Genomic DNA, 13,888 nt, shown 5'->3' with positions numbered 1-13,888 from the left:
AAAAGGTTGTAAAATCATCACAGTGCTACAAGACCACAGAATTGCTCTCTCATGGGGGGGGGGGGGGGAAAGAGATGACTCGTGGTGGGTTAGTCCAGGGGTCACCATGCCTCGAAACTAAATGGACACAAACCAAGGGACTTAAGCTCAGTGGTAAGAGAATCACAGGGTAGCTGATTGTTGACCCAACAAAGACTTATTGTATAATCCTGCTAGTGGATGAAAGAGTTTGAAGGATAAATGTTGCTATTTGCTACGGGTCCCAAGAAATGGATGACTAAAGATCTCCATGAGCAATCTCTCTCAAATGTTTAGAGATAGATCTTAGTGATTAGTTATTTATATGTTTCAAAAAACTATGCTAAAAAAGCATTTTTATTCCTGCCAGACATGCAGCTAAGGTTTAAAATTTTAGGAGGATGATCAATGTCATAAAATGTAAAGCGTGCGTGATTTAAAGGTCAGGTTTTGTGCCTTGAGAAACTTAAAAATTAAAAAACATTTTCCTAACAGGTATGGCCAAGGTTACAGCTGCACTTGGCAACATCTTTGCTAAAATGAGTTGAGGTTTAATCACCTCAACAATAGGAATGAACATGGGAGACACTATTTGTATCACTATACACCTCATAAGATGTAGTGACTGACTTGGAAATGCTTTTTGATCGCTCTACATTTGCTCTATTATGTTTGTTTGTTCTTGGACCACCACTTTGTGGGTCACAATAAAGCAGCATTCAATTTTCCAAGACAAAAACAAAATACTGCAGATATATGAATATCTGAATTTTAAAAAAAATTGGAAACACTCAAAAGCCAGGCAGCATCCTTGAAGAAAAAAAGTGCCAATGGACTTTGAAGCCATTGACAAAAGACATGATCGACTGCATTGCTCCCATTAATCAAAGGGGTATGAAAGAGAGGATATCCCAGGTTTCACTATTGTACGCATTAGTAGAGTATAGTAGAATCCTCAAAATGTCATTTTTATTTGCACAAAACTTCGCTTTTACTATAACCATTTCATTTCTTCTTCATTTGCATCTAGTGCCCAAAAAAACTGTTAGGCCTAGATGTGACGCTCTGGTTAAAAGGTTTACCAACCTTAATTAAATGAAGTATAGCTTTTGTTTTGGGGGCAGGGAGGTGAAGGAGGCAGCTCAAATAGAACATAAAAGACATGCAGAGACAGGTTATTGTTCAAATGGGGTGCTTCTATGCTATACGCAATCTACCTATAACTAAACCTAAACCTGCCTACTCTAGATTTATTGACCTATCTTGAGACACATGAATTATAAAGTCAGATGGTTACAGTGTTCTTGGAAGAGGAAACACAAGTGATAAAAAATGGAACGGTTCACTCTGTACTAAAACACTGCAACTGCACAACAGATTTAATAGTCTGAAAGTTGAGGGTATTGCTTAAAGAGCTTTTTTTCCACTCTGTGTACACATTCCCTAAAGCTTTGAGAAGTCTGGCAATCCAGTTCATTTTAAAGATTTCTTACAGATTATTTAATAAGTATTTTAGGTCATTTCCCCACTTCAAGTTTCAGAGCTCCAGTAGAAAACATACAAATTGCATTACTTTCAAATCATGCAAAGTACTTTGTCCTGAATAATTTCCATTTGTTCATTCATGTCAAAAACCGAAGCACACGCACCTTGGTTCATTTGGCTCTGCATTTAATCACCATTTTAGCTGAAGTAATGTGCAACTAAACTCATGGTTTTAATCTAGAAATTAACTAAACAGACTTGTTTTCTGTATCATTCTTTCTCACAAGCTTGGGAGATGAATGCATTTAATTCAATTACTCAGTGCATGTTCAGTATATGTCTCCTTTTCTGTAATCCATGCAAGTTTGTAAGTTACATGGTGCAATTCAAAGACCTTCTCTGGAAACCAGGGAAAAAGAAAGAACTAATTAACAACACAGACAGACAGTGTGGCAGTCACTTTTCCCTCACCTCTATACACTGTTTGATCCAGAAATGGTTACCCATGGCTTCCCAGTTTTGGGAACACGTAATATACAGTAGACGATCATACACCCGGCGTCTCATGGAGTTATCAAAAACTTCGAAGAATTTGGCCCGGATGTGAGGTTGGCAACATCGTAGTCCTGCCAAGAAGGCTGGCTCGAGCTTCGCAGTAAGCTCACTGCCAGAGAGGTTCTCATCCCTGCATTTGACCACAAAATCACACTTGTCAATCTGTTCAGAGTAATTAAGAGCAACAAAACAGTAATACAGGTACATCAACTAACGTTGCTTAAATATTATTTCAGCTCGAATCATACAGCACAGAGCGTGCCATTGGTCCATCATGCCTATACCAACTCATTTAGTTTTACCCCTTTGCTTTTACCCCTACAGACCAGTAAATATTTTTCTTTTAAATATTTGGGAAAAAGAAAAGGTTTCTACTCCCAAAGCATAGGAAGAACCAATTCAACATAATTGCACATAATTCTCTCAGAAAATAACTGCTCTGCATTGGTATGTCAGTATCTGTAAATATGAAATAATATGATCAAAATTATAAGTCAACCTCTACCTTGAAATATTTAATTGACCCTCAACATACACAACCCCTTTTTGGGATGTGGTGAGGAGGGATTGTGGGAGCTTTACATTTTCTCTACCCTGTATATGCAAACAAACAGCTTCCCAATTCACTTTCTAACAGTTAGGCCTTCGTTTTAAGTTTTGTTTTGTTTGTTAAGTTAGTGGATTCTCCCACAAGAAAAAATAGTGTTGCCAAATCACCATATTAAATCCTTTTCTTATTTTGGCATTTTCACTTTGATCTCCTCTCCAAATTCAAAGCCAAGTGTATGCAAACCCTACTTTTACTTCAACTCATTAAGCTCTGGTATTCTGCTAAATTTATGCTATATCTTCTTCCAAGGTCAAAATATTATTCCAGAGCTCAGATGCTCCTTTGGGCGCAACCATTTGACATAACTAGAATGACAATATTATGTAATTATTGAGTTGTTTAATTTTTGCTAAGAAACTGGTCAAATTTTGACTGCATTACTGTGAAACAAATTCTTCCTCAATTAGAAGAGCAAACGGATAATCAGATGACTGAAAATGAAGCTGAAGGTAGTAGTTCAGCAGGACCATCATGCAGAAGTAACAGCAAAGCACTACCATAGGCCTGGTGGCAAGCTGCAAAGAGAAGCAGAGGCATATGGAATACAAACCTCGAAGTAAAAAAATTATAATCAGGGTGAGGGTGGAGAAGCTCAGGGGAGGTTAGTACAAATAAGGGTGAAGCAGAAGAGAGGGAGGCATTAAGGATAGCAGGGGCAGTAGGTGGAGTGTCAGCTGGATATGGTGCAGAGGGTGCTGTTCGGGCAAGGTTGAAGGTTATTGTGCAGAAGGGAGAGCATGCGAGTGCCTGGCCTAGCCTTGGCGGGGTGAGGGGGTGGTTTGGTTAGCGTGCAAGAGCACCTGGCGGGGGACCAGGGGGCAGAGAAAGGGGAGAGAGAGTGCAAGTGTGAGTGCTTGGCAGGTGTGGGAAGATTGGGGGGGGGGGGGAAAGAGAAGAGAAGAGAAGAGAAGGTGCAGGGATGAGAGAGAGCGCGAGAGAGAGACTGCGAGCGAGTGAGAGAGGGACTGCGAGTGAGTGAGAGAGGGGGCACGCATGAAAACGATTCAGTGCAAGAGTGCGAGAGAAGAGACCAGGGTAGTGGAGAGGAGTAATTAAATGAAGAAATCAAAAATATGTAACGATGCCTAAGTTGGAAATTATCTGCATACTATTCTCGTTTCTGTGCCTCGAATCCTTCCATTAATTAATTCTTTTGTTCCATTATTATCTACAACAAGATAAAATATCTATTTATTCTGTGGACACATGGGATTTCAAAGAAGATTTCAAAGTCAAACCACTTTTAACAATGTTTCAGGTCATAAAATACATCAGAGGAGCATGGGAATATTTTAGTTTACGGATCCTCCTTCTGGACTCCATGTTAATCATAAAACAAAATGTAGCATAATACACCTACAAACATGCTGCAAGGCTGCACAATTGGAATAATGAATTAGCATTTATAATTTGATGTTCCTTCTCATCAACATTCAGTATGAAAAATAAATTTACATTTCCTTTGCAGCCAAATTTAGCCAAGAAAGTCATGTAAAAATTAGTTTCTGTATAGCGATACACCACACAGGCATGCATTGTTAACTCTAAGTTTCATTAAAAATAGTTGCAATCTATTTTTGTGTTGAACATAAGTTAGAACACAGACAAAAACTAAGCAATATTGCATTTTCAAACAGAATATAAATTGCATTGGCCTCTCAAGAGCACAGTGCAAAGTCAGAAGTATGCAAATAAATGAAATGTAATTTTTGATTAATTACTACAATTACCTATAGACATAGTTAACGAGGTCCAAGAACTGGGCATTTAATTCAAGGTCATCTGGAAAGCGTTTTTCAATGTAAGTCATCATTTTAACCAGCAAAATGGACTTCTCTCTCAATGTAGGTGTCTGCACAGAATATAGAAAATTATTCATTCCACCATTTTTTTGTTCTACTCCACATGCAAAGAACAAATTCACAATGTTTAGCTTTGAAAAATAGTGATAGGAATAAACATATCACTGGAAACAAACCAGAGATAGGCAGGGAGGTATGATAACATTAACCAGTGTCAAACGTAGTGACTTTAGTAACAGAGCAAGTCACCTCTGAAATAGAATTCCAATCTAGCATTGATTGTGAGCAAAATTTGCTGTTAGCTGGTTTCTTTTTTAAAAAAACAAATCACATTCAGCACAAGCTGAAGGTCCGTGACAGCACAGTACTACACCGGAGATGGGAAATGGCAGGCATAGGCGTGTAATTTGAAAACAGAAATTGATAAGCATTCAACTCATAAGAAAATAATTGTCCACTGTTCTAAACCACTTAACCCAGAGGACAGAATTTAATAAACAGAGCACTGTATTAATGTGAACTGGGATGCTCTTATGACTTGATGTAAAATGCTCATATGACTCAGCAGTCAGGTGGATCAGAGAGCTCTTAGTTAACTGCATGACATACAAATGACATTAGTACGCCATCAAGAGGCGGCTGCATATCACTTTAGTTTTGAACACAATGTGGTATAGCTCCAGTCTAGTCTGTCATAAGGCTGTGTTCAGCACCCATTTGACATAGTACCACTTGACCTAATCAATATCATCTTAAAGCAACCTCTTGCATCCTATTTAATGTAGCAAGTAGTTAGGCAGGTGATTCGATTAATTCAATTAATTAATTGATAGAGTAGTGTAGAAGGAGTTAAGGGTGAGCAGTTGATAAACTCTATTCACAAAGAATGACATTGGTTTCCATCTGACTGACCAATAAGCTGATATCTAAACAAGCATTGGCAGCAGATGATGGGTCATGTAAAGATGAAAAAATTGTTAAGTAAGGCTTTTTTCCAACAGAAGATTAGAATTGGAATTGATTTGGAGAACAATAAACGAACTCAACTGAAAAGTGTCAGGATGAGATCCCACTGATGTTTTGCGAGTATGAAGTATAATTTTATGATCAATGGAAAAATGAATTGGACAGGTAGACACAAGTTAAATCTTCAAATTCCTTTAGGAATGAGTGACCAGAACACCTTCCCTCTCCTCCACCCCCCAAGCTGAAGAGAATAGCTCCACTTTCTTTTTTTGACTACCTGAATGCTGTGCATGCAGGGAAAAGGGAATTAATTAAAGTTAAGGTTTCACAGAAAATTCAGCAAGGTTTATGGACATTTTAAGAGTTAATTAAATTAAATTTTAGTAACTGAACATGGTATATTACAAAAGCGATGAGCAAAACACAAGTAGAAATGCCCATATAAGGTTATGGATAATGGGCAAAGTAATTTTATAGTATGGGAACAAAACCATTAGTGTGCATTAATTGCCACTGATTGCACATTTAAATCTGAACAAGTCACAGAAACAGATGACACATGTACTTGGGAGTGTGTGTGTGTTGTCACAATCTGGTCCTTACAATTGTCCAAGTGAAGAGCTGACCGAACATGAAAAAAGTGATATGGAAATGCAGGACAAAGCTATTTGCCCCAAACAACAAGAACCAAAAGTTAAAGTTGCAATCACGCCAGAAGGAGCTAATAACTGGAGGAATGTCACCATCAAGGAAGCCACCAGCAAATACAAAAATTGGTGCAATATGCATGTTTTGAGTCAGGAAGTACAATTTCTGGACTGATAAATGAAGACCTAATATCACCAATTCTCAAGATCTGCCTCTAACATATTTTGAAGCAGTGCTTCCAGATCCAAACGATTCACTGTGTTAAAAACGCTTTTCCCCATGGCAAAAGCAGCAATGGGGACAATCACCTTAAAACAGGCTCTCAATGTTTCTACGGAACCAGTTTCTCTCCAATCTGTCCAAGGCCTTCATGATTTTAAGACTTCAATCTAACACTCTCTTCTCCAGGAAGAGTAGCCTCAGCTTCGCTACTTTATCTGGCTAAATTAAGTTTTTATCCTTGAAACCATTCACATTAATCTTTTCTGCATCTCCTGTTTTCTTCAACATTCTGAATGCTAGCACACACTGTTCTAATTAGCTCCCTAACCACATTAAAAATTAACTCATGTTAAAAACTGTTAAAACATTAAGTGCACAGGTTTGACGAAATCACATTGCACTCCAAATTCTACAGCTTGACCATCTCAGAGACTGATTACTTCCACCTCCATTAAAAATCTCCAGTTTCCATCCATACCAGTAGTACTACTTAAACTCTCAACCATTCTTTGTGATTTCTAAATATCAGTATCTCCAGCATCGTCCTTACTGGCCTCTCATTCTCCACTGATACTAATATTCAAAACAGCCTGTCAGAACCTCAATTGTATCAAATTCAAACACTCTTATCCTTGATGACTACCTGTATTCCAATGAAATGAAACTAAAATTTCCCGGCTTGGCTCTCCTCTACCTCCATCTCACTAAACTTCCTCTAGTACAGGCCTTTTTATGCATTCTCCTCCCTTCCCCACTTTCATTCACCTGTCAATGCTAACATGTCCCTCCCAAGCCCTTCTGCCTCTGCACCAATAAAAATAACTGTCTCAAAACCCACCTTCACAACTAAGCTTTCAACTCACTTCCTGGCTCTACGTGTCAGCTCAATGTCTATTCTTTCGCTTCCTACTTCGCCAATGAAACCAATTAAGGGTTTTTATTAGCTTTAAAGGCGTTATGAATGTCTGTTGTTATTTTGTTATCAAGAGTGATGCAGTAGTCAGAATGTGGAGCAGAATTAATTGGTTTCTTTCCTCCCCACTCCAGTCGGAAATTATTTCTGTCTTATAAAGCAAGTTTCACTATGTATACTTCTTTTTAAAAAAAATCAAATTGCAGTGAATGTCAAAAGACAATGATTAGATCGCAATTGATGATTTAATATCAAATTTTATTCTTGTCCATTTAATTACTCATGCTAGGATAGAATCCATTTACACTATTAATGTACAAAATCTGTTGTAACAGTTCATTTGCAAATGATAATTATCTTGCATTGATTTCCCATGTGCAGAGCAAGAAATCAGTGATGATTTATGCTTTGGTTAAGATCAACAGATGAGTAACAATGGAGTAACTTGGTCTATTGATACTCTGCACTTAGATTATTATGGCTTGTAAATTAGATGCACCACATAATGCTTAACTACATGACAACCGCAGTTATGACTGTTAGCCATGTGGAATTAGTAGCAGAAGCACTGGTTTCAGCTTTTCCAGCCTTAGGAATATTTCTTTTTTGTTCTTTCATTGGATGTGGGCAACATTTGTTGCCCACCCTAATTGATCTTCAGAAGATGTACTACTTCCTCAAGCTACTGCAGTCCCTGGACTTGTGGAGTGGTGGTGACAAATGGAGCTGGGACAGGCCAGGATGTGTGGCTTGGAGTGGATCTTGCAGCTGACAGTCATGAGCTTTTAAGGTTCAGTCAAGAGAATGCTGGAGAGTTATTGTAATGCATCTACTGCATTGGTAATAAAAGGAATGAATGTTGAACTTATTAGATACAGTGCCAATGAAGGAGGCTGCTTGGCTCTAGGTAGTGTTAAGTTTTTTCAGTGTTGGTGCAGTTGCAAGTGGAGAGTATTTTATCACACTCCTGACTCATCCCTGCTGATAGGCAGGTATTGTGGAGTTTGGAGTTGAATTATTTGTTGCAGAATTCCTCACTTCTTATCTGTCTTGTACTCATAATATTTAAATGGCACATCCAGTTCAGTTTCTGGTTGATGGTAACCCAAACAATGTTAATAGTGGGGAATTCAGTGATGCTATTGCATGTCAAGAGGAGACAATTAGGCGTTAGAGATGGAACACAGCCAGGATGGTGAATGAGATGTCTGGAGTCTCCCAATTATGACACAAACCTCCAGGTAGTAATAAATGAGGGATGAGTCTGTCATTTTCTTTTCTGATAACGATAGTGGTCCATCCTGTTTAATTCTGTTAAACTTTATTATGATTTACTACAACTGAATGGCTTACAAGGCCATTTAATTGTGAACCACATTGTTGAGAATTTGATGTGAGATGAATACCTGACTAAGCCAGAATGAGTGAACGAAATGGGCTTTTACAGCAATTGACAATAATTTCATGGTTACCATTAGACTAGGTTTTAATTTCAGTTTTATTACTTGAATTCAAATTTGAAAGTCAGAGTAGTAGGATTTGAACCCACATCCTGAGCATGACTCTGGGCCTCTGGATTACTACATTAGTACTACACCAGTCTCATTGCTTTCCAAACATCCAGGCCGGAAATTGAGCACACGTGGGAGATAGACGGGCCACATTGGGCCCCACTGCAACAGTGATCAGGTGATAGGCATATTGGCTCACACACTGAGAAAACTCATTTGTTCAAGGTGTCAAGACACCACAAGTATCCTTAAAGTCACCTGGTGTTAAAAAAAGGGAAAAAACAGAAGCAAAATTGTAGGTTTTGCTTCAAGTGTCTGCTTAATTGCATACTGGTCTTCTTAAATGGGGATGCAAATGTCATTTGTCTTCTTAGGTGTTGAAATCACAGAAATATAAAATGGATATACGTTAAGATCTTTTTAACAGAAAGGTAGTGGTTTTTAAAAACTGGCTGGTTGTCACTTGTTGTAAAAGCCCATTTCGTTCACTCGTTCTGGCTTAGTCAGGTATTCATCTGACATCAAACTCTCAACAATGCAGTTCACAATTAAATGGCCTTGTAAGCCTTTCAGTTGTATTAACTAGATTTTAACAGCTAGTTATCATTAACAATCATATTAAAGTTTTACATTATTCAAGGGCAAAAATCAACAAATGTTACCTGGACAAAACTTTTAGTTAAATTTGGATTTATATCACATATTACACTTATATTGCAGAGCTTCTGAAAATAAATTTTGCAAATCGCAAATGAAATTTTGGCACTCAATCACACCAACCTTGATTTTGATCAAGTGTTACCTATTTGTTGTTGAAGCATTCTCACCTGATTTACTGCCATTGGGGAATTATTCTTCACCCACTCCTCCACTATTTTCACCACAGCTCGCAAAATCTTGGCATCGGAGGATTTCTCAATGAGAGAGGTCAGGATGACTTGAATAAAATTCTTCCTCATCTCCATGCTCATTACAGCAAGACGCGTTTTCACAAGTTCCAGACTTAACATTATCAGTTCAACAGTGACTGAAACATAGTTGTTAAAACAATTCAGGAAAAAAGAACACTGCATAGTCCACATAATATAATGGTGAGACACAGCTAGAACTTTAAATTACAGAGCAAGACAATGGTTAGCATTTTTAGTATTTTACTCTTAACTTCAGAAATTTATCATTCCAGATATTATGCTTCACTGAACAAGAAGCCTGTACTTTCAAACAATTAAAGTTTCCTCCCACAGTCCAAAAATGTGCAGGTTAGGTGAATTGGCCATGCTAAATTGCCCGTAGTGTTAGGTGAAGGGGTAAATGTAGGGGAATGGGTCTGGGTGAGTTACATTTCGGTGGGTCGGTGTTGACTTGTTGGGCCGAAGGGCCTGTTTCCACATTGTAAGTAATCTAATATAATAATAAAAAATTAAATGCAAACAAGAGTTCTGCATAGTGCACCATCTAGTGGCATGGTTAATGCCCAGGATCAAGGAAATCACAGAAACATGAGGAGATTTATGGCACAGAAACAGGGCATTCAGTCCATCATGTCCATGGTGGCATATAAAAAAATACCCACCCTAATCCCCCTTTCACCCCCAACTGAGATTGAAGTATTAAAAAGAGTCATTAAATCAAAGCCTTTTCTCTTGCACTCACTAGGACAGGAATGCCAAGAGAACCAACATTAAAATGGAAACAATTTATCAAACCTGACAAAGAAGGTATTAATTGATTTATATGGTTGGCATTGAGACAATGTAGAAACTATTACCTGTCCCAGTTAATTGATTAACTCAAACCAGGCAAGTCAACTGACTGATCAGGCCGCTGACAGATACAGCAAGGATTTGCTGTCTCTACTGCGCTTTCCTCAGTGAAAAAAAGATGTAATATGTGGACATATTCCTTTACCTACAAGAACAGGGTCCCATGTGTGAACAAATGTAGTTTCTTGCATGCACAAGAATTCCACTGCAAATCCAAGCTGAGGGTGACCTTAAACAAGTTTATAATATCATGAGGGGCATAGATAGCGTGACTAGCCACAGTTTGTTTCCTCAGGTAGGGGGTTCCAAAACTAGAGGGCAAAGGTTTAAAGAGGGGAAAGATTTAAAAGGGACTTAAGGGGTAACTTTTTCAGACAGCACAAAAGTGGTGCATTTATGGAATGAGCTGCCTGAGGAAGTGGTGGAAGCTGATACAATTACAACATTTAAAAGGCATCTGGATGGGAGCCTGAGTAGGAAAGGGTTAGAGAGATATGGGCTCAGACCTGGCAAATGGGATTAGATCAGTTTAAGATATCTGGTCAGTATGGTCGAACTGGACCGAAGAGTCCGCTTCTGTGTTTTTCAATTGCATGACTTTATGATAGATGTGATTCGGCCATCTGGCAACATTTACTAAATAATCTTGATTGTACCAAGAATTACAATGGAAACCATTTTAAGGTTTTTAGTTGGGTAAGAATGACTCAAGGTTGACCTGCCTATTTGAATCTAAATGGTAAACTAAAATAGTTATCAGTTATCTACTGTATCTCCATGCCAACTAACCCCCAACCAGCTTCCTCTTCTCATTCTACATAAATTGTTGTTTCCTTACTAATTAGCTTTGTTATATTTCATAACTATTGAGTGCAAGACAAAAAGCTTCAACATCAGGTCTCTTTAGCACTGTTTAAGTTCTGGACTACCATGCAATTATTTACAATTAAGTAGTGTAAATAACTTCTGCAAGAAATTGAGAAAGGAAAGACTTAACTATATAACACCTCTCGCCATTACTGAACATTGCAAAAAGTGTTTCATGGCCACTGAAATATATTTAAATATATTGATTGTTATAATACAGGATCATCTCATCTGGCAAATTATAACTTCCATTTGATATGAAGTTAGGTGCTTTTTGTGAACTTTATAAATTTGGTATAGTCTCTTAATTGTACAAAAGAAGCACTTTTAGTCGAATGTGGACTCTCCCAAGAAAAATCTGCAGATATTAGGGTGGTGACCATATCTTGTTCAATGAGGTTCACTTTCGAGGAGGATCATAAATAAGGAGAGGGAGTCAAAGAGGCAACAGATTTGAGAGAGGAAAATCCTTTAGATGGTTTGAGACATGATCACCAATAGTAAGAAGAAGAGGTGGGCAGATGCATGACAGGCCAGTCAGTGACATGCAACACCTGAGGAAAAGGAGAGGCTTCAACTTCAGGTCTCTTTAGCACTGTTAAATTCTGTACTACAATGCAATTATTTAAAATTAAGTAGTGTAAGTCACTTCTGCAAGAAATTGGCTGAAGGAGGCCACAGCACTTTGGAGCAGTAAAACCAAGACCTCCCAGAATCTCTCAAATGGGCTATTTTAAAAAAATCAAAGGTGGAAAACAATTCACAGTGAGATCCTACTTTGGAGGGATTTCACATGGACAAAAACTGCTGACATTAAATATTAATACAAGGTAACTTTTCACTTTCGTCAAGTTTGGGATTATGTTTATAATTACAACATAAAACAATGAAGCATAAAAGAAAATTAGCAATCTAAGTTAAAATCTTGATTCAACATTTTCATATTTTTGGCCAAGAGACACAGTTTAGCTGCTAATTATAATTTTCTTTGGAAGCAGAAGGATATGTCAAATGAGGTATTATTCAAACATGCCAAGTCAATTACTGAAATTCCCCAATGGGATCATCATCCAGCAACTTCAGTGGGAATAGATTTTGTTTGCTTTGATCCACTCACGATTTGAGCCTCACATTAATACACTTCATGATGTTGCATTAATTATACACAATGAAAAAAATTCAGAAATACTAACCATTATTTCCACTATTAACACAATGCAATTTCAAGCATCATGAAACTTTTGTGTTTAAAATTAAAACATTTCAAAATCTGAAGCCAATTTTCAAAACAATGAAAAAAATTATGGTTATTAAAACTGGTTAATAAGAATCTCATATTGCTACACAAATAAATTGAAGATGAATGAAAATTGCTACAATTAGTGGTGCCTTTAATGACCACAAAACATTTAAGCAATTAAGCATTTTTTTTCAAAGTCTAAGTCACTCTAGGTTGTAGTTGTAGGAAATAAAGCAGGCAATTCCCACAAAAGCAGTGTAATGATGACGACGACTAGATCTTTTATGTCAATGGGGGGGAAAACATAGCGAGGACTCCATAAAGAATTCAAAAGTAGTGCCATCAGATCTAATGTTCACTTGAGACTGCAAATGCAATTCTCATTCGCATCTGAAAGAGGGCACCCCCAACAGTGCAGCATTCCCTCAGAATTGCACAGACATGTCAACCCTGATTTCCAGTCTTAGGATTGGGTCTTCAACCCACTAACTTCAGACTCAAAAGATGACAGTGCCATCCACTAAGCCTTGGCTAACACAGTGTACTGAAAATCAGAGATCAACCAAGTCCCACTGTCTTCCCTTGGCTTGTGATATGACTAAATAATTGGTGTCATTTCCTAGTCCAGCTAAAACAGATGGGATAGTAGGCACTCTGTTGGTAGTAGGCAGCCTCCATCTAATTGGCCTGAACCCAGTTCTGAGATAACCCTCGTCACCCTGGGATTAAGTTCAGGGCCTCGATGAATCGTAGATGTTAGAGCCCACTAAAGTGGCTGAGAGTTTAGTGGAAACAGATTTTCATCCCAGCTGTCTGGGTTTGATATGAACTCTGGGTCACAAGAGCCAAAAATGAAAAAAAGACCATTCATCAAACACCAGTTCCAAACTGTTAGGATTGCCTGCATAAGTCAAGGTGTGCTTGGCTTCAGGACAAAAGTGAAAAGCATGTAGCTTAATTAATCAACTTTACAAAAGCTATTAATTTTCTGTGATTCTAATTTACAATATCGAAAACAGAAATTATTGACAATGTCGCCTGTAGCCACTAAACATAATGAATGCTTAAACCTATCATCCACAAATTGCTTTGCAAATACAAGTAAAATGATTACATTGCTAGCTCTTGCTGTCCTTTCGCCCTGTGTAGACTCCAGGCGACACATAGTACTCATTTCGCGATCCTACTTGCTTCACACATTCTGACAAAATTACCCTTCTGTTGCAATAATTAAGAATTTACATCATTCCTCTTGCACTTTCTTCTGACAGATTGCAGTTGTAGATCA

At 37.9% G+C, this 13,888-nt stretch overlaps 1 protein-coding gene across 2 annotated transcripts in view; it reads right to left on the bottom strand.

Moving 5' to 3' along the window:
- The window catches only part of trrap (transformation/transcription domain-associated protein), a 223,741-nt gene that overhangs the window by 83,241 nt on the left and 126,612 nt on the right, over nt 1-13,888 (bottom strand). For both annotated transcript variants that reach the window (XM_072559829.1, XM_072559830.1), the window contains exons 47-49: nt 9,558-9,757; nt 4,399-4,520; nt 1,975-2,188 (exon numbers count right to left, since the gene is read on the bottom strand). In XM_072559829.1, the coding sequence (XP_072415930.1) occupies nt 1,975-2,188; nt 4,399-4,520; nt 9,558-9,757 (536 nt within the window). The remainder of the gene's footprint in view (nt 1-1,974; nt 2,189-4,398; nt 4,521-9,557; nt 9,758-13,888) is intronic.

Source organism: Chiloscyllium punctatum, chromosome 40, assembly GCF_047496795.1.
Source record: "Chiloscyllium punctatum isolate Juve2018m chromosome 40, sChiPun1.3, whole genome shotgun sequence".
NCBI lineage: Eukaryota > Metazoa > Chordata > Chondrichthyes > Orectolobiformes > Hemiscylliidae > Chiloscyllium > Chiloscyllium punctatum.
This window is presented reverse-complemented; position numbering and strand designations above follow the sequence as displayed.